This window comes from Pseudophryne corroboree, chromosome 8 (genome assembly GCF_028390025.1).
Source record: "Pseudophryne corroboree isolate aPseCor3 chromosome 8, aPseCor3.hap2, whole genome shotgun sequence".
In the NCBI taxonomy this organism is placed as follows: Eukaryota; Metazoa; Chordata; class Amphibia; order Anura; family Myobatrachidae; genus Pseudophryne; species Pseudophryne corroboree.
Genome location: NC_086451.1, coordinates 2,777,732 through 2,805,335, shown reverse-complemented (window position 1 = coordinate 2,805,335; position 27,604 = coordinate 2,777,732). Strand labels below are relative to the sequence as shown.

General features: G+C 58.5%; 1 protein-coding gene across 1 annotated transcript in view; it reads left to right on the top strand.

Moving 5' to 3' along the window:
- Positions 1-27,604, top strand: part of LOC134948065 (deoxyribonuclease-1-like) — a 186,248-nt gene that overhangs the window by 66,245 nt on the left and 92,399 nt on the right. Inside the window, exon 6 of the mRNA XM_063935822.1 lies at positions 2,813-2,970. Within this exon, the coding sequence (XP_063791892.1) occupies positions 2,813-2,970 (158 nt within the window). The remainder of the gene's footprint in view (positions 1-2,812; positions 2,971-27,604) is intronic.

The following is a 27,604-nucleotide window of genomic DNA, read 5'->3' as shown; positions in this document are numbered from 1 at the left end:
ATAATAATAATAAAAATAATGTCTGACCCCCGGCTTCCCGCACTGACCTGTGTCTATCACATCTAATAATAATAATAATAATAATAATAATAATAATATCTGACCCCCGGCTTCCCGCACTGACCTGTGTCTGTCACATCCAATAATAATAATAATAATAATAATATCTGCCCGCTGGCTTCCTGCACTGACCTGTGTCTATCACATCCACTAATAATAATAATAATGTCTGACCCCCGGCTTCCCACTCTGACCTGTGTCTATCACATCCACTAATAATAATAATAATAATAATAATAATAATAATCCTAATGTCTGACCGCCGGCTTCCCGCACTGACCTGTGTCTGTCACATCTAATAATAATAATAATAATGTCTGACCCCCGGCTTCCAGCACTGACCTGTGTCTATCACATCTAATAATAATAATAATAAAAATAATGTCTGACCCCCGGCTTCCAGCACTGACCTGTGTCTATCACATCTAATAATAATAATAATAATAATAATAATAATAATAATAATAATAATATCTGACCCCCGGCTTCCCGCACTGACCTGTGTCTGTCACATCCAATAATAATAATAATAATAATAATAATAATAATAATATCTGCCCGCCGGCTTCCTGCACTGACCTGTGTCTGTCACATCTAATAATAATAATAATAATAATATCTGACCCCCGGCTTCCAGCACTGACCTGTGTCTGTCACATCTAATAATAATAATAATAATATCTGACCCCCGGCTTCCCGCACTGACCTGTGTCTGTCACATCTAATAATAATAATGTCTGACCCCCGGCTTCCCGCACTGACCTGTGTCTATCACATCTAATAATAATAATAATAATAATAATAATATCTGACCCCCGGCTTCCAGCACTGACCTGTGTCTATCACATCTAATAATAATAATAATAATAATAATAATATCTGACCCCCGGCTTCCAGCACTGACCTGTGTCTGTCACATCTAATAATAATAATAATAATAATAATAATAATAATAATAATAATAATAAAAATAATGTCTGACCCCCGGCTTCCCGCACTGACCTGTGTCTGTCACATCTAATAATAATAATAATAATAATATCTGACCCCCGGCTTCCCGCACTGACCTGTGTCTATCACATCTAATAATAATAATAATAATATTCCTAATGTCTGACCGCCGGCTTCCCGCACTGACCTGTGTCTGTCACATCTAACAATAATAATGTCTGACCCCCCGGCTTCCAGCACTGACCTGTGTCTATCACATCTAATAATAATAATAATAATAATAATAATAATAATATCTGACCCCCGGCTTCCTGCACTGACCTGTGTCTATCACATCTAATAATAATAATAATAATAATAATAACGTCTGACCCCCGGCTTCCCGCACTGACCTGTGTCTGTCACATCTAATAATAATAATAATAATAATAATGTCTGACCCCCGGCTTCCCGCACTGACCTGTGTCTGTCACATCTAATAATAATAATAATAATAATAACGTCTGACCCCCGGCTTCCCGCACTGACCTGTGTCTGTCACATCTAATAATAATAATAATAATAATCATATCTGACCCCCGGCTTCCCGCACTGACCTGTGTCTGTCACATCCAATAATAATAATAATTAATAATAATAATAATAATAATAATAATAATAATAATAATAATAATAATAATATCTGACCCCCGGCTTCCCGCACTGACCTGTGTCTATCACATCCACTAATAATAATAATAATAATAATAATCCTAATGTCTGACCGCCGGCTTCCCGCACTGACCTGTGTCTGTCACATCTAATAATAATAATAATAATGTCTGACCCCCCGGCTTCCAGCACTGACCTGTGTCTATCACATCTAATAATAATAATAATAATAATAATAATAATAATAATATCTGACCCCCGGCTTCCTGCACTGACCTGTGTCTATCACATCTAATAATAATAATAATAATAATAATAATAACGTCTGACCCCCGGCTTCCCGCACTGACCTGTGTCTGTCACATCTAATAATAATAATAATAATAATAATAATAATAATGTCTGACACCCGGCTTCCCGCACTGACCTGTGTCTGTCACATCTAATAATAATAATAATAATATCTGCCCGCCGGCTTCCTGCACTGACCTGTGTCTATCACATCCACTAATAATAATAATAATGTCTGACCCCCGGCTTCCCACACTGACCTGTGTCTATCACATCCACTAATAATAATAATAATAATAATAATCCTAATGTCTGACCGCCGGCTTCCCGCACTGACCTGTGTCTGTCACATCTAATAATAATAATAATAATATCTGACCCCCGGCTTCCAGCACTGACCTGTGTCTATCACATCTAATAATAATAATAATAATAATAACGTCTGACCCCCGGCTTCCCGCACTGACCTGTGTCTGTCACATCTAATAATAATAATAATAATAATTTTATTATTATTATTATTATTATTATTATCTGCCCGCCGGCTTCCTGCACTGACCTGAGTCTGTCACATCCACTAATAATCACCATCATAATATTTATTTGGACCCCCTTTCATTTGCTGAATGGGACCCACTTGTGATCCAGATGATTGCACAGACTGGGGGGAGATGTACCAACCCTTGGAGAGAGATAAAGTAGAAGCCTACCAGCTCCTGACTGCCATGTTACAGGCTGGGTTTGAGAAATGGCAGGTGCTGGTTGGCTCATACTTTTTCTCTCTCCGAGGCTGAGGTGTGTGCTGTGGCGCTCCTGTGCGGTACCTGCCTGACGTTCTCTCTTCCTCTATTAATAACAGAATGTGATGTTTCTGGGAGATTTTAATGCCGGCTGCAGTTACCTCTCTAAGAAGAAAAGGAAAACTCTCCGCTTATACACAGACCCGGATTTCCACTGGCTGATCAGTGACACCTCCGACACCACAGTGAGAGAGAGCACGAGCTGCCCCTATGACAGGTGAGAGAGAGCGCGAGCTGCCCCTATGACAGGTGAGAGAGAGCGCGAGCTGCCCCTATGACAGGTGAGAGCACCAGCTGCCCTATGACAGGTGAGAGAGAGCGCGAGCTGCCCCTATGACAGGTGAGAGAGAGCGCGAGCTGCCCCTATGACAGGTGAGAGCACCAGCTGCCCCTATGACAGGTGAGAGAGAGCGCGAGCTGCCCCTATGACAGGTGAGAGAGCGCGAGCTGCCCCTATGACAGGTGAGAGAGAGCGCGAGCTGCCCCTATGACAGGCGAGAGCACCAGCTGCCCCTATGACAGGTGAGAGAGAGCACGCGCTGCCCCTATGACAGGTGAGAGAGAGCGCGAGCTGCCCCTATGACAGGTGAGAGAGAGCGCGAGCTGCCCCTATGACAGATGAGAGAGAGCGCGAGCTGCCCCTATGACAGGTGAGAGAGAGCACCAGCTGCCCCTATGACAGATGAGAGAGAGCGCAAGCTGCCCCTATGACAGGTGAGAGAGAGCGCGAGCTGCCCCTATGACAGGTGAGAGAGAGCACCAGCTGCCCCTATGACAGATGAGAGAGAGCGCGAGCTGCCCCTATGACAGGTGAGAGAGAGCGCGAGCTGCCCCTATGACAGATGAGAGAGAGCACCAGCTGCCCCTATGACAGGTGAGAGAGAGCGTGAGCTGCCCCTATGACAGGTGAGAGAGAGCGCGAGCTGCCCCTATGACAGGTGAGAGAGAGCGCGAGCTGCCCCTATGACAGGTGAGAGAGAGCGTGAGCTGCCCCTATGACAGGTGAGAGAGAGCGCGAGCTGCCCCTATGACAGGTGAGAGAGAGCGCGAGCTGCCCCTATGACAGGTGAGAGAGAGCGCGAGCTGCCCCTATGACAGGTGAGAGAGAGCGCGAGCTGCCCCTATGACAGGTGAGAGAGAGCGCGAGCTGCCCCTATGACAGGTGAGAGAGAGCCCGAGCTGCCCCTATGACAGGTGAGAGAGAGCACCAGCTGCCCCTATGACAGGTGAGAGAGAGCGCGAGCTGCCCCTATGACAGGCGAGAGCACCAGCTGCCCCTATGACAGGTGAGAGAGAGCGCAAGCTGCCCCTATGACAGGCGAGAGAGAGCGCGAGCTGCCCCTATGACAGGTGAGAGAGAGCGCGAGCTGCCCCTATGACAGGCGAGAGAGAGTGCGAGCTGCCCCTATGACAGGTGAGAGAGAGCGCGAGCTACCCCTATGACAGGTGAGAGAGAGCGCGAGCTGCCCCTATGACAGGTGAGAGAGAGCGCGAGCTGCCCCTATGACAGGTGAGAGAGAGCGCGAGCTGCCCCTATGACAGGTGAGAGAGAGCGCGAGCTGCCCCTATGACAGGTGAGAGAGCGCACGAGCTGCCCCTATGACAGGTGAGAGAGAGCGCGAGCTGCCCCTATGACAGGTGAGAGAGAGCGCGAGCTGCCCCTATGACAGATGAGAGAGAGCGCGAGCTGCCCCTATGACAGGTGAGAGAGAGCGCGAGCTGCCCCTATGACAGGTGAGAGAGAGAGAGCTGCCCCTATGACAGATGAGAGAGAGCGCGAGCTGCCCCTATGACAGGTGAGAGAGAGCGCGAGCTGCCCCTATGACAGGTGAGAGAGAGCGTGAGCTGCCCCTATGACAGGTGAGAGAGAGCGCGAGCTGCTCCTATGACAGGTGAGAGAGAGCGCGAGCTGCCCCTTTGACAGGCGAGAGCACCAGCTGCCCCTATGACAGGTGAGAGAGAGCGCAAGCTGCCCCTATGACAGGCGAGAGAGAGTGCGAGCTGCCCCTATGACAGGTGAGAGAGAGCGCGAGCTACCCCTATGACAGGTGAGAGAGAGCGCGAGCTGCCCCTATGACAGGTGAGAGAGCGCACGAGCTGCCCCTATGACTGGAGAGAGAGCGCAAGCTGCCCCTATGACAGGAGAGAGAGCTCAAGCTGCCCCTATGACAGGTGAGAGAGAGCGCGAGCTGCCCCTATGACAGGTGAGAGAGCGCCAGCTGCCCCTATGACAGGTGAGAGAGAGCGCGAGCTGCCCCTATGACAGGTGAGAGAGAGCGCGAGCTGCCCCTATGACAGGTGAGAGAGAGCGCGAGCTGCCCCTATGACAGGTGAGAGAGAGTGCGAGCTGCCCCTATGACAGGTGAGAGAGAGCACCAGCTGCCCCTATGACAGGTGAGAGAGAGCAGCAGCTGCCCCTATGACAGGTGAGAGAGCGCCAGCTGCCCCTATAACTGGAGGGAGAGCGCAAGCTGCCCCTATGACAGGAGAGAGAGCGCAAGCTGCCCCTATGACAGGTGAGAGAGAGCGCGAGCTGCCCCTATGACAGGTGAGAGAGCGACAGCTGCCCCTATGACAGGTGAGAGAGAGCACGAGCTGCCCCTATGACAGGTGAGAGAGAGAGCGCGAGCTGCCCCTATGACAGGTGAGAGCACTAACTGCCCCTATGACAGGTGATTGAGAGCGCGAGCTGCCGCTATGACAGATGAGAGAGAGCGCGAGCTGCCCCTATGACAGATGAGAGAGAGCGCGAGCTGCCCCTATGACAGATGAGAGAGAGCGCGAGCTGCCCCTATGACAGGTGAGAGAGAGCGCGAGCTACCCCTATGACAGGTGAGAGAGAGCGCGAGCTGCCCCTATGACAGGTGAGAGAGAGCGCGAGCTGCCCCTATGACAGGTGAGAGAGAGCGCGAGCTGCCCCTATGACAGTTGAGAGAGAGCGCGAGCTGCCCCTATGACAGGTGAGAGAGCGCGAGCTGCCCCTATGACAGGTGAGAGAGAGCGCGAGCTGCCCCTATGACAGGTGAGAGAGAATGCGAGCTGCCCCTATGACAGGTGAGAGCACCAACTGCCCCTATGACAGGTGAGAGAGAGCGCGAGCTGCCCCTATGACAGATGAGAGAGCGCGAGCTGCCCATATGACAGGTGAGAGAGAGCGCCAGCTGCCCCTATGACAGGTGATTGAGAGCGCAAGCTACCCCTATGACAGGTGAGAGAGAGCGCGAGCTGCCCCTATGACAGGTGAGAGAGAGCGCGAGCTGCCCCTATGACAGGTGAGAGAGCGCCAGCTGCCCCTATAACTGGAGGGAGAGCGCAAGCTGCCCCTATGACAGGAGAGAGAGCGCTAGCTGCCCCTATGACAGGTGAGAGAGAGCGCGAGCTGCCCCTATGACAGGTGAGAGAGCGACAGCTGCCCCTATGACAGGTGAGAGAGAGCACGAGCTGCCCCTATGACAGGTGAGAGAGAGCGCGAGCTGCCCCTATGACAGGTGAGAGCACTAACTGCCCCTATGACAGGTGATTGAGAGCGCGAGCTGCCGCTATGACAGATGAGAGAGAGCGCGAGCTGCCCCTATGACAGATGAGAGAGAGCGCGAGCTGCCCCTATGACAGATGAGAGAGAGCGCGAGCTGCCCCTATGACAGGTGAGAGAGAGCGCGAGCTACCCCTATGACAGGTGAGAGAGAGCGCGAGCTGCCCCTATGACAGGTGAGAGAGAGCGCGAGCTGCCCCTATGACAGGTGAGAGAGAGCGCGAGCTGCCCCTATGACAGTTGAGAGAGAGCGCGAGCTGCCCCTATGACAGGTGAGAGAGAGCGCGAGCTGCCCCTATGACAGGTGAGAGAGAGCGCGAGCTGCCCCTATGACAGGTGAGAGAGAATGCGAGCTGCCCCTATGACAGGTGAGAGCACCAACTGCCCCTATGACAGGTGAGAGAGAGCGCAAGCTGCCCCTATGACAGGTGAGAGAGCGCGAGCTGCCCATATGACAGGTGAGAGAGAGCGCCAGCTGCCCCTATGACAGGTGATTGAGTTCGCAAGCTACCCCTATGACAGGTGAGAGAGAGCGCGAGCTGCCCCTATGACAGGTGAGAGAGAGCGCGAGCTGCCCCTATGACAGGTGATTGAGAGCGCGAGCTGCCCCTATGACAGGTGAGAGAGAGCGCGAGCTGCCCCTATGACAGGTGAGAGAGAGCGCGAGCTGCCCCTATGACAGGTGAGAGAGAGCGCGAGCTGCCCCTATGACAGGTGAGAGAGAGCGCGAGCTGCCCCTATGATAGGTGAGAGAGAGCGCGAGCTGCCCCAATGACAGGTGAGAGAGAGCGCGAGCTGCCCCTATGACAGGTGAGAGCACCAACTGCCCCTATGACAGGTGAGAGAGAGCGCGAGCTGCCCCTATGACATGTGAGAGAGAGCGCGAGCTGCCCCTATGACAGGTGAGAGAGCGCGAGCTGCCCCTATGACAGGAGAGAGCGCGAGCTGCCCCTATGACAGGTGAGAGCACCAACTGCCCCTATGACAGGTGAGAGAGAGCGCGAGCTGCCCATATGACATGTGAGAGAGAGCGTGAGCTGCCCCTATGACAGGTGAGAGAGAGCGCGAGCTGCCCCTATGACAGGTGAGAGAGAGCGCGAGCTGCCCCTATGACAGGTGAGAGAGAGCGCGAGCTGTCCCTATGACAGGTGAGAGAGCGCCAGCTGCCCCTATGACAGGTGAGAGAGAGTGCCAGCTGCCCCTATGACAGGTGAGAGAGAGCGAGAGCTGCCCCTATGACAGGTGAGAGAGAGCGCGAGCTGCCCCTATGACAGGTGAGAGAGAGCGCGAGCTGCCCCTATGACAGGTGAGAGAGAGCGCGAGCTGCCCCTATGACAGGTGAGAGAGAGCGCGAGCTACCCCTATGACAGGTGAGAGAGAGCGCGAGCTGCCCCTATGACAGGTGAGAGAGAGCGCGAGCTGCCCCTATGACAGGTGAGAGAGAGCGCGAGCTGCCCCTATGACAGTTGAGAGAGAGCGCGAGCTGCCCCTATGACAGGTGAGAGAGAGCGCGAGCTGCCCCTATGACAGGTGAGAGAGAGCGCGAGCTGCCCCTATGACAGGTGAGAGAGAGCGCGAGCTGCCCCTATGACAGGTGAGAGAGAGTGCGAGCTGCCCCTATGACAGGTGAGAGAGAGTGCGAGCTGCCCCTATGACAGGTGAGAGAGAGTGCGAGCTGCCCCTATGACAGGTGAGAGAGAGTGCGAGCTGCCCCTATGACAGGTGAGAGAGAGCACCAGCTGCCCCTATGACAGGTGAGAGAGAGCAGCAGCTGCCCCTATGACAGGTGAGAGAGCGCCAGCTGCCCCTATAACTGGAGGGAGAGCGCAAGCTGCCCCTATGACAGGAGAGAGAGCGCAAGCTGCCCCTATGACATGTGAGAGAGAGCGCGAGCTGCCCCTATGACAGGTGAGAGAGCGCGAGCTGCCCCTATGACAGGAGAGAGCGCGAGCTGCCCCTATGACAGGTGAGAGCACCAACTGCCCCTATGACAGGTGAGAGAGAGCGCGAGCTGCCCCTATGACATGTGAGAGAGAGCGTGAGCTGCCCCTATGACAGGTGAGAGAGAGCGCGAGCTGCCCCTATGACAGGTGAGAGAGAGCGCGAGCTGCCCCTATGACAGGTGAGAGAGAGCGCGAGCTGTCCCTATGACAGGTGAGAGAGCGCCAGCTGCCCCTATGACAGGTGAGAGAGAGTGCCAGCTGCCCCTATGACAGGTGAGAGAGAGCGAGAGCTGCCCCTATGACAGGTGAGAGAGAGCGCGAGCTGCCCCTATGACAGGTGAGAGAGAGCGCGAGCTGCCCCTATGACAGGTGAGAGAGAGCGCGAGCTGCCCCTGTGACAGGTGAGAGAGAGCGCGAGCTACCCCTATGACAGGTGAGAGAGAGCGCGAGCTGCCCCTATGACAGGTGAGAGAGAGCGCGAGCTGCCCCTATGACAGGTGAGAGAGAGCGCGAGCTGCCCCTATGACAGTTGAGAGAGAGCGCGAGCTGCCCCTATGACAGGTGAGAGAGAGCGCGAGCTGCCCCTATGACAGGTGAGAGAGAGTGCGAGCTGCCCCTATGACAGGTGAGAGAGAGTGCGAGCTGCCCCTATGACAGGTGAGAGAGAGCACCAGCTGCCCCTATGACAGGTGAGAGAGAGCAGCAGCTGCCCCTATGACAGGTGAGAGAGCGCCAGCTGCCCCTATAACTGGAGGGAGAGTGCAAGCTGCCCCTATGACAGGAGAGAGAGCGCAAGCTGCCCCTATGACAGGTGAGAGAGAGCGCGAGCTGCCCCTATGACAGGTGAGAGAGCGACAGCTGCCCCTATGACAGGTGAGAGAGAGCACGAGCTGCCCCTATGACAGGTGAGAGAGAGCGCGAGCTGCCCCTATGACAGGTGAGAGCACTAACTGCCCCTATGACAGGTGATTGAGAGCGCGAGCTGCCGCTATGACAGATGAGAGAGAGCGCGAGCTGCCCCTATGACAGATGAGAGAGAGCGCGAGCTGCCCCTATGACAGATGAGAGAGAGCGCGAGCTGCCCCTATGACAGGTGAGAGAGAGCGCGAGCTACCCCTATGACAGGTGAGAGAGAGCGCGAGCTGCCCCTATGACTGGTGAGAGAGAGCGCGAGCTGCCCCTATGACAGGTGAGAGAGAGCGCGAGCTGCCCCTATGACAGTTGAGAGAGAGCGCGAGCTGCCCCTATGACAGGTGAGAGAGAGCGCGAGCTGCCCCTATGACAGGTGAGAGAGAGCGCGAGCTGCCCCTATGACAGGTGAGAGAGAGTGCGAGCTGCCCCTATGACAGGTGAGAGCACCAACTGCCCCTATGACAGGTGAGAGAGAGCGCGAGCTGCCCCTATGACAGGTGAGAGAGCGCGAGCTGCCCATGTGACAGGTGAGAGAGAGCGCCAGCTGCCCCTATGACAGGTGATTGAGAGCGTGAGCTACCCCTATGACAGGTGAGAGAGAGCGCGAGCTGCCCCTATGACAGGTGAGAGAGAGCGCGAGCTGCCCCTATGACAGGTGATTGAGAGCGCGAGCTGCCCCTATGACAGGTGAGAGAGAGCGCGAGCTGCCCCTATGACAGGTGAGAGAGAGCGCGAGCTGCCCCTATGACAGGTGAGAGAGAGCGCGAGCTGCCCCTATGACAGGTGAGAGAGAGCGCGAGCTGCCCCTATGACAGGTGAGAGACAATGCGAGCTGCCCCTATGGCAGGTGAGAGAGAGCGCGAGCTGCCCCAATGACAGGTGATTGAGAGCGCGAGCTGCCCTATGACAGGTGAGAGAGAGCGGGAGCTGCCCCTATGACAGGTGAGAGAGAGCGCGAGCTGCCCCTATGACAGGTGAGAGAGAGCGCGAGCTGCCCCTATGACAGGTGAGAGAGAGCGCGAGCTGCCCCTATGACAGGTGAGAGAGAGCGCGAGCTGCCCCTATGACAGGTGAGAGAGAGCGCGAGCTGCCCCAATGACAGGTGAGAGAGAGCGCGAGCTGCCCCAATGACAGGTGAGAGAGAGCGCGAGCTGCCCCAATGACAGGTGAGAGAGAGCGCGAGCTGCCCCTATGACAGGTGAGAGCACCAACTGCCCCTATGACAGGTGAGAGAGAGTGCGAGCTGCCCCTATGACATGTGAGAGAGAGCGCGAGCTGCCCCTATGACAGGTGAGAGAGCGCGAGCTGCCCCTATGACAGGAGAGAGCGCGAGTTGCCCCTATGACAGGTGAGAGCACCAACTGCCCCTATGACAGGTGAGAGAGAGCGCGAGCTGCCCCTATGACATGTGAGAGAGAGCGTGAGCTGCCCCTATGACAGGTGAGAGAGAGCGCGAGCTGCCCCTATGACAGGTGAGAGAGAGCGCGAGCTGCCCCTATGACAGGTGAGAGAGAGCGCGAGCTGTCCCTATGACAGGTGAGAGAGCGCCAGCTGCCCCTATGACAGGTGAGAGAGAGTGCCAGCTGCCCCTATGACAGGTGAGAGAGAGCGCGAGCTGCCCCTATGACAGGTGAGAGAGAGCGCGAGCTGCCCCTATGACAGGTGAGAGAGAGCGCGAGCTTCCCCTATGACAGGTGAGAGAGAGCGCACGAGCTGCCCCTATGACTGGAGAGAGAGCGCAAGCTGCCCCTATGACAGGAGAGAGAGCGCGAGCTGCCCCTATGACAGGTGAGAGAGAGCGCGAGCTGCCCCTATGTCAGGTGAGAGAGAGCGCGAGCTGCCCCTATGACAGGTGAGAGAGAGCGCGAGCTGCCCCTATGACAGGTGAGAGCACTAACTGCCCCTATGACAGGTGAGAGAGAGCGCGAGCTGCCCCTATGACAGGTGAGAGAGAGCGCGAGCTACCCCTATGACAGGTGAGAGAGCGCCATCTGCCCCTATGACAGGTGAGAGAGCGCCAGCTGCCCCTATGATAGGTGAGAGAGAGCGCGAGCTGCCCCTATGACAGGTGAGAGAGAGCGCGAGCTGCCCCTATGACAGGTGAGAGAGAGCGCGAGCTGCCCCTATGACAGGTGAGAGAGAGCGCGAGCTGCCCCTATGACAGGTGAGAGAGAGCGCGAGCTGCCCCTATGACAGGTGAGAGAGAGCGCGAGCTACCCCTATGACAGGTGAGAGAGCGCCAGCTGCCCCTATGACAGGTGAGAGAGCGCCAGCTGCCCCTATGATAGGTGAGAGAGAGTGCGAGCTGCCCCTATGACAGGTGAGAGAGAGCGCGAGCTGCCCCCATGACAGATGAGAGAGAGCGCGAGCTGCCCCTATGACAGGTGAGAGAGAGCGCGAGCTGCCCCTATGACAGGCGAGAGCACCAGCTGCCCCTATGACAGGTTAGAGAGCGCCAGCTGCCCCCATGACAGATGAGAGAGAGCGCGAGCTGCCCCTATGACAGGTGAGAGAGAGCGCGAGCTGCCCCTATGACAGGTGAGAGCACTAACTGCCCCTATGACAGGTGATTGAGAGCGCGAGCTGCCGCTATGACAGATGAGAGAGAGCGCGAGCTGCCCCTATGACAGATGAGAGAGAGCGCGAGCTGCCCCTATGACAGATGAGAGAGAGCGCGAGCTGCCCCTATGACAGGTGAGAGAGAGCGCGAGCTACCCCTATGACAGGTGAGAGAGAGCGCGAGCTGCCCCTATGACAGGTGAGAGAGAGCGCGAGCTGCCCCTATGACAGGTGAGAGAGAGCGCGAGCTGCCCCTATGACAGTTGAGAGAGAGCGCGAGCTGCCCCTATGACAGGTGAGAGAGCGCGAGCTGCCCCTATGACAGGTGAGAGAGAGCGCGAGCTGCCCCTATGACAGGTGAGAGAGAATGCGAGCTGCCCCTATGACAGGTGAGAGCACCAACTGCCCCTATGACAGGTGAGAGAGAGCGCGAGCTGCCCCTATGACAGGTGAGAGAGCGCGAGCTGCCCATATGACAGGTGAGAGAGAGCGCCAGCTGCCCCTATGACAGGTGATTGAGAGCGCAAGCTACCCCTATGACAGGTGAGAGAGAGCGCGAGCTGCCCCTATGACAGGTGAGAGAGAGCGCGAGCTGCCCCTATGACAGGTGAGAGAGCGCCAGCTGCCCCTATAACTGGAGGGAGAGCGCAAGCTGCCCCTATGACAGGAGAGAGAGCGCTAGCTGCCCCTATGACAGGTGAGAGAGAGCGCGAGCTGCCCCTATGACAGGTGAGAGAGCGACAGCTGCCCCTATGACAGGTGAGAGAGAGCACGAGCTGCCCCTATGACAGGTGAGAGAGAGCGCGAGCTGCCCCTATGACAGGTGAGAGCACTAACTGCCCCTATGACAGGTGATTGAGAGCGCGAGCTGCCGCTATGACAGATGAGAGAGAGCGCGAGCTGCCCCTATGACAGATGAGAGAGAGCGCGAGCTGCCCCTATGACAGATGAGAGAGAGCGCGAGCTGCCCCTATGACAGGTGAGAGAGAGCGCGAGCTACCCCTATGACAGGTGAGAGAGAGCGCGAGCTGCCCCTATGACAGGTGAGAGAGAGCGCGAGCTGCCCCTATGACAGGTGAGAGAGAGCGCGAGCTGCCCCTATGACAGTTGAGAGAGAGCGCGAGCTGCCCCTATGACAGGTGAGAGAGAGCGCGAGCTGCCCCTATGACAGGTGAGAGAGAGCGCGAGCTGCCCCTATGACAGGTGAGAGAGAATGCGAGCTGCCCCTATGACAGGTGAGAGCACCAACTGCCCCTATGACAGGTGAGAGAGAGCGCAAGCTGCCCCTATGACAGGTGAGAGAGCGCGAGCTGCCCATATGACAGGTGAGAGAGAGCGCCAGCTGCCCCTATGACAGGTGATTGAGTTCGCAAGCTACCCCTATGACAGGTGAGAGAGAGCGCGAGCTGCCCCTATGACAGGTGAGAGAGAGCGCGAGCTGCCCCTATGACAGGTGATTGAGAGCGCGAGCTGCCCCTATGACAGGTGAGAGAGAGCGCGAGCTGCCCCTATGACAGGTGAGAGAGAGCGCGAGCTGCCCCTATGACAGGTGAGAGAGAGCGTGAGCTGCCCCTATGACAGGTGAGAGAGAGCGCGAGCTGCCCCTATGACAGGTGAGAGAGAGCGCGAGCTGCCCCAATGACAGGTGAGAGAGAGCGCGAGCTGCCCCTATGACAGGTGAGAGCACCAACTGCCCCTATGACAGGTGAGAGAGAGCGCGAGCTGCCCCTATGACATGTGAGAGAGAGCGCGAGCTGCCCCTATGACAGGTGAGAGAGCGCGAGCTGCCCCTATGACAGGAGAGAGCGCGAGCTGCCCCTATGACAGGTGAGAGCACCAACTGCCCCTATGACAGGTGAGAGAGAGCGCGAGCTGCCCATATGACATGTGAGAGAGAGCGTGAGCTGCCCCTATGACAGGTGAGAGAGAGCGCGAGCTGCCCCTATGACAGGTGAGAGAGAGCGCGAGCTGCCCCTATGACAGGTGAGAGAGAGCGCGAGCTGTCCCTATGACAGGTGAGAGAGCGCCAGCTGCCCCTATGACAGGTGAGAGAGAGTGCCAGCTGCCCCTATGACAGGTGAGAGAGAGCGAGAGCTGCCCCTATGACAGGTGAGAGAGAGCGCGAGCTGCCCCTATGACAGGTGAGAGAGAGCGCGAGCTGCCCCTATGACAGGTGAGAGAGAGCGCGAGCTGCCCCTATGACAGGTGAGAGAGAGCGCGAGCTGCCCCTATGACAGGTGAGAGAGAGCGCGAGCTACCCCTATGACAGGTGAGAGAGAGCGCGAGCTGCCCCTATGACAGGTGAGAGAGAGCGCGAGCTGCCCCTATGACAGGTGAGAGAGAGCGCGAGCTGCCCCTATGACAGGTGAGAGAGAGCGCGAGCTGCCCCTATGACAGGTGAGAGAGAGCGCGAGCTGCCCCTATGACAGGTGAGAGAGAGCGCGAGCTGCCCCTATGACAGGTGAGAGAGAGCGCGAGCTGCCCCTATGACAGGTGAGAGAGAGTGCGAGCTGCCCCTATGACAGGTGAGAGAGAGTGCGAGCTGCCCCTATGACAGGTGAGAGAGAGTGCGAGCTGCCGCTATGACAGGTGAGAGAGAGCACCAGCTGCCCCTATGACAGGTGAGAGAGAGCAGCAGCTGCCCCTATGACAGGTGAGAGAGCGCCAGCTGCCCCTATAACTGGAGGGAGAGCGCAAGCTGCCCCTATGACAGGAGAGAGAGCGCAAGCTGCCCCTATGACATGTGAGAGAGAGCGCGAGCTGCCCCTATGACAGGTGAGAGAGCGCGAGCTGCCCCTATGACAGGAGAGAGCGCGAGCTGCCCCTATGACAGGTGAGAGCACCAACTGCCCCTATGACAGGTGAGAGAGAGCGCGAGCTGCCCCTATGACATGTGAGAGAGAGCGTGAGCTGCCCCTATGACAGGTGAGAGAGAGCGCGAGCTGCCCCTATGACAGGTGAGAGAGAGCGCGAGCTGCCCCTATGACAGGTGAGAGAGAGCGCGAGCTGTCCCTATGACAGGTGAGAGAGCGCCAGCTGCCCCTATGACAGGTGAGAGAGAGTGCCAGCTGCCCCTATGACAGGTGAGAGAGAGCGAGAGCTGCCCCTATGACAGGTGAGAGAGAGCGCGAGCTGCCCCTATGACAGGTGAGAGAGAGCGCGAGCTGCCCCTATGACAGGTGAGAGAGAGCGCGAGCTGCCCCTATGACAGGTGAGAGAGAGCGCGAGCTACCCCTATGACAGGTGAGAGAGAGCGCGAGCTGCCCCTATGACAGGTGAGAGAGAGCGCGAGCTGCCCCTATGACAGGTGAGAGAGAGCGCGAGCTGCCCCTATGACAGTTGAGAGAGAGCGCGAGCTGCCCCTATGACAGGTGAGAGAGAGCGCGAGCTGCCCCTATGACAGGTGAGAGAGAGTGCGAGCTGCCCCTATGACAGGTGAGAGAGAGTGCGAGCTGCCCCTATGACAGGTGAGAGAGAGCACCAGCTGCCCCTATGACAGGTGAGAGAGAGCAGCAGCTGCCCCTATGACAGGTGAGAGAGCGCCAGCTGCCCCTATAACTGGAGGGAGAGCGCAAGCTGCCCCTATGACAGGAGAGAGAGCGCAAGCTGCCCCTATGACAGGTGAGAGAGAGCGCGAGCTGCCCCTATGACAGGTGAGAGAGCGACAGCTGCCCCTATGACAGGTGAGAGAGAGCACGAGCTGCCCCTATGACAGGTGAGAGAGAGCGCGAGCTGCCCCTATGACAGGTGAGAGCACTAACTGCCCCTATGACAGGTGATTGAGAGCGCGAGCTGCCGCTATGACAGATGAGAGAGAGCGCGAGCTGCCCCTATGACAGATGAGAGAGAGCGCGAGCTGCCCCTATGACAGATGAGAGAGAGCGCGAGCTGCCCCTATGACAGGTGAGAGAGAGCGCGAGCTACCCCTATGACAGGTGAGAGAGAGCGCGAGCTGCCCCTATGACTGGTGAGAGAGAGCGCGAGCTGCCCCTATGACAGGTGAGAGAGAGCGCGAGCTGCCCCTATGACAGTTGAGAGAGAGCGCGAGCTGCCCCTATGACAGGTGAGAGAGAGCGCGAGCTGCCCCTATGACAGGTGAGAGAGAGCGCGAGCTGCCCCTATGACAGGTGAGAGAGAGTGCGAGCTGCCCCTATGACAGGTGAGAGCACCAACTGCCCCTATGACAGGTGAGAGAGAGCGCGAGCTGCCCCTATGACAGGTGAGAGAGCGCGAGCTGCCCATATGACAGGTGAGAGAGAGCGCCAGCTGCCCCTATGACAGGTGATTGAGAGCGCGAGCTACCCCTATGACAGGTGAGAGAGAGCGCGAGCTGCCCCTATGACAGGTGAGAGAGAGCGCGAGCTGCCCCTATGACAGGTGATTGAGAGCGCGAGCTGCCCCTATGACAGGTGAGAGAGAGCGCGAGCTGCCCCTATGACAGGTGAGAGAGAGCGCGAGCTGCCCCTATGACAGGTGAGAGAGAGCGCGAGCTGCCCCTATGACAGGTGAGAGAGAGCGCGAGCTGCCCCTATGACAGGTGAGAGACAATGCGAGCTGCCCCTATGGCAGGTGAGAGAGAGCGCGAGCTGCCCCAATGACAGGTGATTGAGAGCGCGAGCTGCCCTATGACAGGTGAGAGAGAGCGGGAGCTGCCCCTATGACAGGTGAGAGAGAGCGCGAGCTGCCCCTATGACAGGTGAGAGAGAGCGCGAGCTGCCCCTATGACAGGTGAGAGAGAGCGCGAGCTGCCCCTATGACAGGTGAGAGAGAGCGCGAGCTGCCCCTATGACAGGTGAGAGAGAGCGCGAGCTGCCCCAATGACAGGTGAGAGAGAGCGCGAGCTGCCCCAATGACAGGTGAGAGAGAGCGCGAGCTGCCCCAATGACAGGTGAGAGAGAGCGCGAGCTGCCCCTATGACAGGTGAGAGCACCAACTGCCCCTATGACAGGTGAGAGAGAGTGCGAGCTGCCCCTATGACATGTGAGAGAGAGCGCGAGCTGCCCCTATGACAGGAGAGAGCGCGAGTTGCCCCTATGACAGGTGAGAGCACCAACTGCCCCTATGACAGGTGAGAGAGAGCGCGAGCTGCCCCTATGACATGTGAGAGAGAGCGTGAGCTGCCCCTATGACAGGTGAGAGAGAGCGCGAGCTGCCCCTATGACAGGTGAGAGAGAGCGCGAGCTGCCCCTATGACAGGTGAGAGAGAGCGCGAGCTGTCCCTATGACAGGTGAGAGAGCGCCAGCTGCCCCTATGACAGGTGAGAGAGAGTGCCAGCTGCCCCTATGACAGGTGAGAGAGAGCGCGAGCTGCCCCTATGACAGGTGAGAGAGAGCGCGAGCTGCCCCTATGACAGGTGAGAGAGAGCGCGAGCTTCCCCTATGACAGGTGAGAGAGAGCGCACGAGCTGCCCCTATGACTGGAGAGAGAGCGCAAGCTGCCCCTATGACAGGAGAGAGAGCGCGAGCTGCCCCTATGACAGGTGAGAGAGAGCGCGAGCTGCCCCTATGTCAGGTGAGAGAGAGCGCGAGCTGCCCCTATGACAGGTGAGAGAGAGCGCGAGCTGCCCCTATGACAGGTGAGAGCACTAACTGCCCCTATGACAGGTGAGAGAGAGCGCGAGCTGCCCCTATGACAGGTGAGAGAGAGCGCGAGCTACCCCTATGACAGGTGAGAGAGCGCCATCTGCCCCTATGACAGGTGAGAGAGCGCCAGCTGCCCCTATGATAGGTGAGAGAGAGCGCGAGCTGCCCCTATGACAGGTGAGAGAGAGCGCGAGCTGCCCCTATGACAGGTGAGAGAGAGCGCGAGCTGCCCCTATGACAGGTGAGAGAGAGCGCGAGCTGCCCCTATGACAGGTGAGAGAGAGCGCGAGCTGCCCCTATGACAGGTGAGAGAGAGCGCGAGCTACCCCTATGACAGGTGAGAGAGCGCCAGCTGCCCCTATGACAGGTGAGAGAGCGCCAGCTGCCCCTATGATAGGTGAGAGAGAGTGCGAGCTGCCCCTATGACAGGTGAGAGAGAGCGCGAGCTGCCCCCATGACAGATGAGAGAGAGCGCGAGCTGCCCCTATGACAGGTGAGAGAGAGCGCGAGCTGCCCCTATGACAGGCGAGAGCACCAGCTGCCCCTATGACAGGTTAGAGAGCGCCAGCTGCCCCCATGACAGATGAGAGAGAGCGCGAGCTGCCCCTATGACAGGTGAGAGAGAGCGCGAGCTGCCCCTATGACAGGTGAGAGAGAGCGCGAGCTACCCCTATGACAGGTGAGAGAGCGCCAGCTGCCCCTATGACAGGTGAGAGAGCGCCAGCTGCCCCTATGATAGGTGAGAGAGAGTGCGAGCTGCCCCTATGACAGGTGAGAGAGAGCGCGAGCTGCCCCCATGACAGATGAGAGAGAGCGCGAGCTGCCCCTATGACAGGTGAGAGAGAGCGCGAGCTGCCCCTATGACAGGCGAGAGCACCAGCTGCCCCTATGACAGGTTAGTGAGCGCCAGCTGCCCCCATGACAGATGAGAGAGAGCGCGAGCTGCCCCTATGACAGGTGAGAGAGTGCGCGAGCTGCCCCTATGACAGGTGAGAGTGAGCGCGAGCTGCCCCTATGACAGGTGAGAGAGAGTGCGAGCTGCCCCTATGACATGTGAGAGAGAGTGCGAGCTGCCCCTATGACAGGTGAGAGAGAGCGCGAGCTGCCCCTATGACAGGTGAGAGAGAGCGCGAGCTGCCCCAATGACAGGTGAGAGAGAGCGCGAGCTGCCCCAATGACCGGTGAGAGAGAGCGCGAGCTGCCCCTATGACAGGTGAGAGCACCAACTGCCCCTATGACAGGTGAGAGAGAGCGCGAGCTGCCCCTATGACATGTGAGAGAGAGCGCGAGCTGCCCCTATGACAGGTGAGAGAGCGCGAGCTGCCCCTATGACAGGAGAGAGCGCGAGCTGCCCCTATGACAGGTGAGAGCACCAACTGCCCCTATGACAGGTGAGAGAGAGCGCGAGCTGCCCCTATGACATGTGAGAGAGAGCGTGAGCTGCCCCTATGACAGGTGAGAGAGAGCGCGAGCTGCCCCTATGACAGGTGAGAGAGAGCGCGAGCTGCCCCTATGACAGGTGAGAGAGAGCGCGAGCTGTCCCTATGACAGGTGAGAGAGCGCCAGCTGCCCCTATGACAGGTGAGAGAGAGTGCCAGCTGCCCCTATGACAGGTGAGAGAGAGCGAGAGCTGCCCCTATGACAGGTGAGAGAGAGCGCGAGCTGCCCCTATGACAGGTGAGAGAGAGCGCGAGCTGCCCCTATGACAGGTGAGAGAGAGCGCGAGCTGCCCCTATGACAGGTGAGAGAGAGCGTGAGCTGCCCCTATGACAGGTGAGAGAGAGCGCGAGCTGCCCCTATGACAGGTGAGAGAGAGCGCACGAGCTGCCCCTATGACTGGAGAGAGAGCGCAAGCTGCCCCTATGACAGGAGAGAGAGCGCGAGCTGCCCCTATGACAGGTGAGAGAGAGCGCGAGCTGCCCCTATGACAGGTGAGAGAGAGCGCGAGCTGCCCCTATGACAGGTGAGAGCACTAACTGCCCCTATGACAGGTGAGAGAGAGCGCGAGCTGCCCCTATGACAGGTGAGAGAGAGCGCGAGCTACCCCTATGACAGGTGAGAGAGCGCCATCTGCCCCTATGACAGGTGAGAGAGCGCCAGCTGCCCCTATGATAGGTGAGAGAGAGCGCGAGCTGCCCCTATGACAGGTGAGAGAGAGCGCGAGCTGCCCCGATGACAGGTGAGAGAGAGCGCGAGCTGCCCCTATGACAGGTGAGAGAGAGCGCGAGCTGCCCCTATAACAGGCGAGGGAGAGCGCGATCTGCCCCTATGACAGGCGAGAGAGAGCGCGATCTGCCCCTATGACAGGTGAGATAGAGCGCGAGCTGCCCCTATGACAGGTGAGAGAGAGCACGAGCTGCCCCTATGACAGGTGAGAGAGAGCGCGAGCTACCCCTATGACAGGTGAGAGAGCGCCAGCTGCCCCTATGACAGGTGAGAGAGCACCAGCTGCCCCTATGATAGGTGAGAGAGAGTGCGAGCTGCCCCTATGACAGGTGAGAGAGAGCGCGAGCTGCCCCCATGACAGATGAGAGAGAGCGCAAGCTGCCCCTATGACAGGCGAGAGCACCAGCTGCCCCTATGACAGGTTAGAGAGCGCCAGCTGCCCCCATGACAGATGAGAGAGAGCGCGAGCTGCCCCTATGACAGGTGAGAGAGAGCGCGAGCTGCCCCTATGACAGGTGAGAGAGAGCGCGAGCTACCCCTATGACAGGTGAGAGAGCGCCAGCTGCCCCTATGACAGGTGAGAGAGCGCCAGCTGCCCCTATGATAGGTGAGAGTGCGAGCTGCCCCTATGACAGGTGAGAGAGAGCGCGAGCTGCCCCCATGACAGATGAGAGAGAGCGCGAGCTGCCCCTATGACAGGTGAGAGAGAGCGCGAGCTGCCCCTATGACAGGCGAGAGCACCAGCTGCCCCTATGACAGGTTAGTGAGCGCCAGCTGCCCCCATGACAGATGAGAGAGAGCGCGAGCTGCCCCTATGACAGGTGAGAGAGAGCGCGAGCTGCCCCTATGACAGGTGAGAGTGAGCGCGAGCTGCCCCTATGACAGGTGAGAGAGAGTGCGAGCTGCCCCTATGACATGTGAGAGAGAGTGCGAGCTGCCCCTATGACAGGTGAGAGAGAGCGCGAGCTGCCCCTATGACAGGTGAGAGAGAGCGCGAGCTGCCCCTATGACAGGTGAGAGAGAGCGCCAGTTGCCCCTATGACAGGTGAGAGAGCGCGAGCTGCCCCTATGACAGGTGAGAGAGAGCTCCAGCTGCCCCTATGACAGGTGAGAGAGAGCGTGAGCTGCCCCTATGACAGGTGAGAGAGAGCGCGAGCTGCCCCTATGACAGGTGAGAGAGAGCGCGAGCTGCCCCTATGACAGGTGTGAGAGAGCGCGAGCTGCCCCTATGACAGGTGAGAGAGCGCGAGCTGCCCCTATGACAGGTGAGAGAGAGCGCGAGCTGCCCCTATGACAGGTGAGAGAGAGTGCGAGCTGCCCCTATGACAGGTGAGAGAGAGCGCGAGCTGCCCCTATGACAGTAGAGAGAGCGCAAGCTGCCCCTATGACAGGTGAGAGAGAGCGCGAGCTGCCCAAATGACAGGTGAGAGAGAGTGCGAGCTGCCCCTATGACAGGTGAGAGAGAGTGCGAGCTGCCCCTATGACAGGTGAGAGAGAGCGCGAGCTGCCCCTATGACAGGTGAGAGAGAGCGCGAGCTGCCCCTATGAAAAGTGAGAGAGAGCGCGAGCTGCCCCTATGACAGGTGAGAGCACCAACTGCCCCTATGACAGGTGAGAGAGAGCGCGAGCTGCCCATATGACAGATGAGAGAGAGCGCGAGCTGCCCATATGACAGATGAGAGAGAGCGCGAGCTGCCCCTATGACAGGTGAGAGAGAGCGCGAGCTGCCCCTATGACAGGTGAGAGAGAGCGCGAGCTGCCCCTATGACAGGTGAGAGAGAGCACGAGCTGCCCCTATGACAGGTGAGAGAGAGCGCGAGCTGCCCCTATGACAGGTGAGAGAGAGTGCGAGCTGCCCCTATGACAGGTGAGAGAGAGCGCGAGCTACCCCTATGACAGGTGAGAGAGCGCCAGCTGCCCCTATGACAGGTGAGAGAGAGCGCGAGCTGCCCCTATGACAGGTGAGAGAGAGTGCGAGCTGCCCCTATGACAGGTGAGAGAGAGCGCGAGCTGCCCCTATGACAGGTGAGAGAGAGCGCGAGCTGCCCCTATGACAGGTGAGAGAGAGTGCGAGCTGCCCCTATGACAGGTGAGAGAGAGCGCGAGCTGCCCCTATGACAGGTGTGAGAGAGCGCGAGCTGCCCCTATGACAGGTGAGAGAGCGCGAGCTGCCCCTATGACAGGTGAGAGAGAGTGCGAGCTGCCCCTATGACAGGTGAGAGAGAGCGCGAGCTGCCCCTATGACAGGTGAGAGAGAGCGCGAGCTGCCCCTATGACAGGTGAGAGCACCAACTGCCCCTATGACAGGTGAGAGAGAGCGCGAGCTGCCCATATGACAGATGAGAGAGAGCGCGAGCTGCCCATATGACAGATGAGAGAGAGCGCGAGCTGCCCCTATGACAGGTGAGAGAGAGCGCGAGCTGCCCATATGACAGGTGAGAGAGAGCGAGAGCTGCCCCTATGACAGGTGAGAGAGAGCGCGAGCTGCCCCTATGACAGGTGAGAGAGAGCGCGAGCTGCCCCTATGACAGGTGAGAGAGAGCGCGAGCTGCCCCTATGACAGGTGAGAGAGAGTGCGAGCTGCCCCTATGACAGGTGAGAGAGAGCGCGAGCTGCCCCTATGACAGGTGAGAGAGAGCGCGAGCTACCCCTATGACAGGTGAGAGAGCGCCAGCTGCCCCTATGACAGATGAGAGAGAGCGCGAGCTGCCCCTATGACAGGTGAGAGAGAGTGCGAGCTGCCCCTATGACAGGTGAGAGCACCAACTGCCCCTATGACAGGTGAGAGAGAGCGCGAGCTGCCCCTTTGACAGGTGAGAGAGCGCGAGCTGCCCCTATGACAGGTGAGAGAGAGCGCGAGCTGCCCCTATGACAGGTGAGAGAGAGCGCGAGCTGCCCCTATGACAGGTGAGAGAGAGCGCGAGCTGCCCCTATGACAGGTGAGAGAGAGCGCGAGCTGCCCCTATGACAGGTGAGAGAGAGCGCGAGCTGCCCCTATGACAGGTGAGAGCACCAACTGCCCCTATGACAGGTGAGAGAGCGCGAGCTGCCCCTATGACAGGTGAGAGAGAGTGTGAGCTGCCCCTATGACATGTGAGAGAGAGCGCGAGCTGCCCCTATGACATGTGAGAGAGAGCGCGAGCTGCCGCTATGACAGGTGAGAGAGAGCACGAGCTGCCGCTATGACAGGTGAGAGTGAGCGCGAGCTGTCCCTATGACAGGTGAGAGAGAGCGCGAGCTGCCCCTATGACAGGTGAGAGAGAGCGCGAGCTGCCCCTATGACAGGTGAGAGCACCAACTGCCCCTATGACAGGAGAGAGAGCGCGAGCTGCCCCTATGACAGGTGAGAGAGAGTGTGAGCTGCCCCTATGACATGTGAGAGAGAGCGCGAGCTGCCCCTATGACATGTGAGAGAGAGCGCGAGCTGCCGCTATGACAGGTGAGAGAGAGCACGAGCTGCCGCTATGACAGGTGAGAGTGAGCGCGAGCTGTCCCTATGACAGGTGAGAGAGAGCGCGAGCTGTCCCTATGACAGGTGAGAGAGCGCCAGCTGCCCCTATGACAGGTGAGAGAGAGCGCCAGCTGCCCCTATGACAGGTGAGAGAGAGCGCCAGCTGCCCCTATGACAGGTGAGAGAGCGCGAGCTGCCCCTATGACAGGTGAGAGAGAGCGCGAGCTGCCCCTATGACAGGTGAGAGAGAGTGCGAGCTGCCCCTATGACAGGTGAGAGAGAGCGCGAGCTGCCCCTATGACAGGTGAGAGAGAGCGCGAGCTACCCCTATGACAGGTGAGAGAGCGCCAGCTGCCCCTATGACAGATGAGAGAGAGCGCGAGCTGCCCCTATGACAGGTGAGAGAGAGCGCGAGCTGCCCCTATGACAGGTGAGAGCACCAACTGCCCCTATGACAGGTGAGAGAGAGCGCGAGCTGCCCCTTTGACAGGTGAGAGAGCGCGAGCTGCCCCTATGACAGGTGAGAGAGAGCGCGAGCTGCCCCTATGACAGGTGAGAGAGAGCGCGAGCTGCCCCTATGACAGGTGAGAGAGAGCGCGAGCTGCCCCTATGACAGGTGAGAGAGAGCGCGAGCTGCCCCTATGACAGGTGAGAGAGAGCGCGAGCTGCCCCTATGACAGGTGAGAGCACCAACTGCCCCTATGACAGGTGAGAGAGCGCGAGCTGCCCCTATGACAGGTGAGAGAGAGTGTGAGCTGCCCCTATGACATGTGAGAGAGAGCGCGAGCTGCCCCTATGACATGTGAGAGAGAGCGCGAGCTGCCGCTATGACAGGTGAGAGAGAGCACGAGCTGCCGCTATGACAGGTGAGAGTGAGCGCGAGCTGTCCCTATGACAGGTGAGAGAGAGCGCGAGCTGTCCCTATGACAGGTGAGAGAGCGCCAGCTGCCCCTATGACAGGTGAGAGAGAGCGCCAGCTGCCCCTATGACAGGTGAGAGAGAGCGCCAGCTGCCCCTATGACAGGTGAGAGAGCGCGAGCTGCCCCTATGACAGGTGAGAGAGAGCACCAGCTGCCCCTATGACAGGTGAGAGAGAGCGTGAGCTGCCTCTATGACAGGTGAGAAAGAGGGCGAGCTGCCCCTATGACAGGTGAGAGAGAGCACGAGCTGCCCCTATGACGTGTGAGAGAGAGCGCAAGCTGCCCCTATGACAGGTGAGAGAGAGCGCGAGCTGCCCCTATGACAGGTGAGAGAGAGCGCGAGCTGCCCCTATGACAGATGAGAGAGAGCGCGAGCTGCCCCTATGACAGGTGAGAGAGAGCGCGAGCTGCCCCTATGACAGGTGAGAGAGAGTGCGAGCTGCCCCTATGACAGGTGAGAGAGAGCGCGAGCTGCCCCTATGACAGGTGAGAGAGAGCGCGAGCTGCCCCTATGACAAGTGAGAGAGAGGGCGAGCTGCCCCTATGACAGGTGAGAGCACCAACTGCCCCTATGACAGATGAGAGAGAGCGCGAGCTGCCCCTATGACAGATGAGAGAGAGCGCGAGCTGCCCATATGACAGGTGAGAGAGAGCGCGAGCTGCCCATATGACAGGTGAGAGAGAGCGCGAGCTGCCCCTATGACAGGTGAGAGCACCAACTGCCCCTATGACAGGTGAGAGAGAGCGCGATCTGCCCCTATGACAGGTGAGAGAGCGCGAGCTGCCCCTATGACAGGTGAGAGAGAACGCCAGCTGCCCCTATGACAGGTGAGAGAGAGCGTGACCTGCCCCTATGACAGGTGAGAGAGAGCGTGACCTGCCCCTATGACAGGTGAGAGAGAGCGCGAGCTGCCCCTATGACAGGTGAGAGAGAGCGCGAGCTGCCCCTATGACAGGTGAGAGCACGAGCTGCCCCTATGACAGGTGAGAGAGAGTGTGAGCTGCCCCTATGACGTGAGAGAGTGCGCGAGCTGCCGCTATGACAGGTGAGAGAGAGCGCGAGCTGCCCCTATGACAGGTGAGAGAGAGCGCGAGCTGCCCATATGATAGGTGAGAGAGAGCGCGAGCTGCCCATATGACAGGTGAGAGAGAGCGCGAGCTGCCCCTATGACAGGTGAGAGCACCAACTGCCCCTATGACAGGTGAGAGAGAGCGCGATCTGCCCCTATGACAGGTGAGAGAGCGCGAGCTGCCCCTATGACAGGTGAGAGAGAGCGCGAGCTGCCCCTATGACAGGTGAGAGAGAGCGCCAGCTGCCCCTATGACAGGTGAGAGAGCGCGAGCTGCCCCTATGACAGGTGAGAGAGCGCGAGCTGCCCCTATGACAGGTGAAAGAGAGCGCGAGCTGCCCCTATGACAAGTGAGAGAGAGCGCGAGCTGCCCCAATGACAGGTGAGAGCACCAACTGCCCTTATGACAGGTGAGAGAGAGCGCGAGCTGCCCCTATGACAGGTGAGAGAGAGTGCGAGCTGCCCCTATGACAGGTGAGAGAGAGCGCGAGCTGCCCCTATGACAGGTGAGAGAGAGCGCGAGCTGCCCCTATGACAGGTGAGAGAGAGCGCGAGCTGCCCCTATGACAAGTGAGAGAGAGCGCGAGCTGCCCCTATGACAGGTGAGAGCACCAACTGCCCCTATGACAGGTGAGAGAGCGCGAGCTGCCCCTATGACAGGTGAGAGAGCGCGAGCTGCCCCTATGACAGGTGAGAGAGAGTGTGAGCTGCCCCTATGACATGTGAGAGAGAGCGCGAGCTGCCGCTATGACAGGTGAGAGAGAGCACGAGCTGCCGCTATGACAGGTGAGAGAGAGCGCGAGCTGCCCCTATGACAGGTGAGAGAGAGCGCGAGCTGCTCCTATGACAGGTGAGAGAGAGCGCGAGCTGTCCCTATGACAGGTGAGAGAGCGCCAGCTGCCCCTATGACAGGTGAGAGAGAGCGCCAGCTGCCCCTATGACAGGTGAGAGAGAGCGCCAGCTGCCCCTATGACAGGTGAGAGAGCGCGAGCTGCCCCTATGACAGGTGAGAGAGAGCACCAGCTGCCCCTATGACAGGTGAGAGAGAGCGTGAGCTGCCCCTATGACAGGTGAGAGAGAGGGCGAGCTGCCCCTATGACAGGTGAGAGAGAGCGCGAGCTGCCCCTATGACAGGTGAGAGAGAGCGCGAGCTGCCCATATGACAGGTGAGAGAGAGCGAGAGCTGCCCCTATGACAGGTGAGAGAGAGCGCGAGCTGCCCCTATGACAGGTGAGAGAGAGCGCGAGCTGCCCCTATGACAGGTGAGAGAGAGCGCGAGCTGCCCCTATGACAGGTGAGAGAGAGTGCGAGCTGCCCCTATGACAGGTGAGAGAGAGCGCGAGCTGCCCCTATGACAGGTGAGAGAGAGCGCGAGCTACCCCTATGACAGGTGAGAGAGCGCCAGCTGCCCCTATGACAGATGAGAGAGAGCGCGAGCTGCCCCTATGACAGGTGAGAGAGAGTGCGAGCTGCCCCTATGACAGGTGAGAGCACCAACTGCCCCTATGACAGGTGAGAGAGAGCGCGAGCTGCCCCTTTGACAGGTGAGAGAGCGCGAGCTGCCCCTATGACAGGTGAGAGAGAGCGCGAGCTGCCCCTATGACAGGTGAGAGAGAGCGCGAGCTGCCCCTATGACAGGTGAGAGAGAGCGCGAGCTGCCCCTATGACAGGTGAGAGAGAGCGCGAGCTGCCCCTATGACAGGTGAGAGAGAGCGCGAGCTGCCCCTATGACAGGTGAGAGCACCAACTGCCCCTATGACAGATGAGAGAGAGCGCGAGCTGCCCCTATGACAGATGAGAGAGAGCGCGAGCTGCCCATATGACAGGTGAGAGAGAGCGCGAGCTGCCCATATGACAGGTGAGAGAGAGCGCGAGCTGCCCCTATGACAGGTGAGAGCACCAACTGCCCCTATGACAGGTGAGAGAGAGCGCGATCTGCCCCTATGACAGGTGAGAGAGCGCGAGCTGCCCCTATGACAGGTGAGAGAGAACGCCAGCTGCCCCTATGACAGGTGAGAGAGAGCGTGACCTGCCCCTATGACAGGTGAGAGAGAGCGTGACCTGCCCCTATGACAGGTGAGAGAGAGCGCGAGCTGCCCCTATGACAGGTGAGAGAGAGCGCGAGCTGCCCCTATGACAGGTGAGAGCACGAGCTGCCCCTATGACAGGTGAGAGAGAGTGTGAGCTGCCCCTATGACGTGAGAGAGTGCGCGAGCTGCCGCTATGACAGGTGAGAGAGAGCGCGAGCTGCCCCTATGACAGGTGAGAGAGAGCGCGAGCTGCCCATATGATAGGTGAGAGAGAGCGCGAGCTGCCCATATGACAGGTGAGAGAGAGCGCGAGCTGCCCCTATGACAGGTGAGAGCACCAACTGCCCCTATGACAGGTGAGAGAGAGCGCGATCTGCCCCTATGACAGGTGAGAGAGCGCGAGCTGCCCCTATGACAGGTGAGAGAGAGCGCGAGCTGCCCCTATGACAGGTGAGAGAGAGCGCCAGCTGCCCCTATGACAGGTGAGAGAGCGCGAGCTGCCCCTATGACAGGTGAGAGAGCGCGAGCTGCCCCTATGACAGGTGAAAGAGAGCGCGAGCTGCCCCTATGACAAGTGAGAGAGAGCGCGAGCTGCCCCAATGACAGGTGAGAGCACCAACTGCCCTTATGACAGGTGAGAGAGAGCGCGAGCTGCCCCTATGACAGGTGAGAGAGAGTGCGAGCT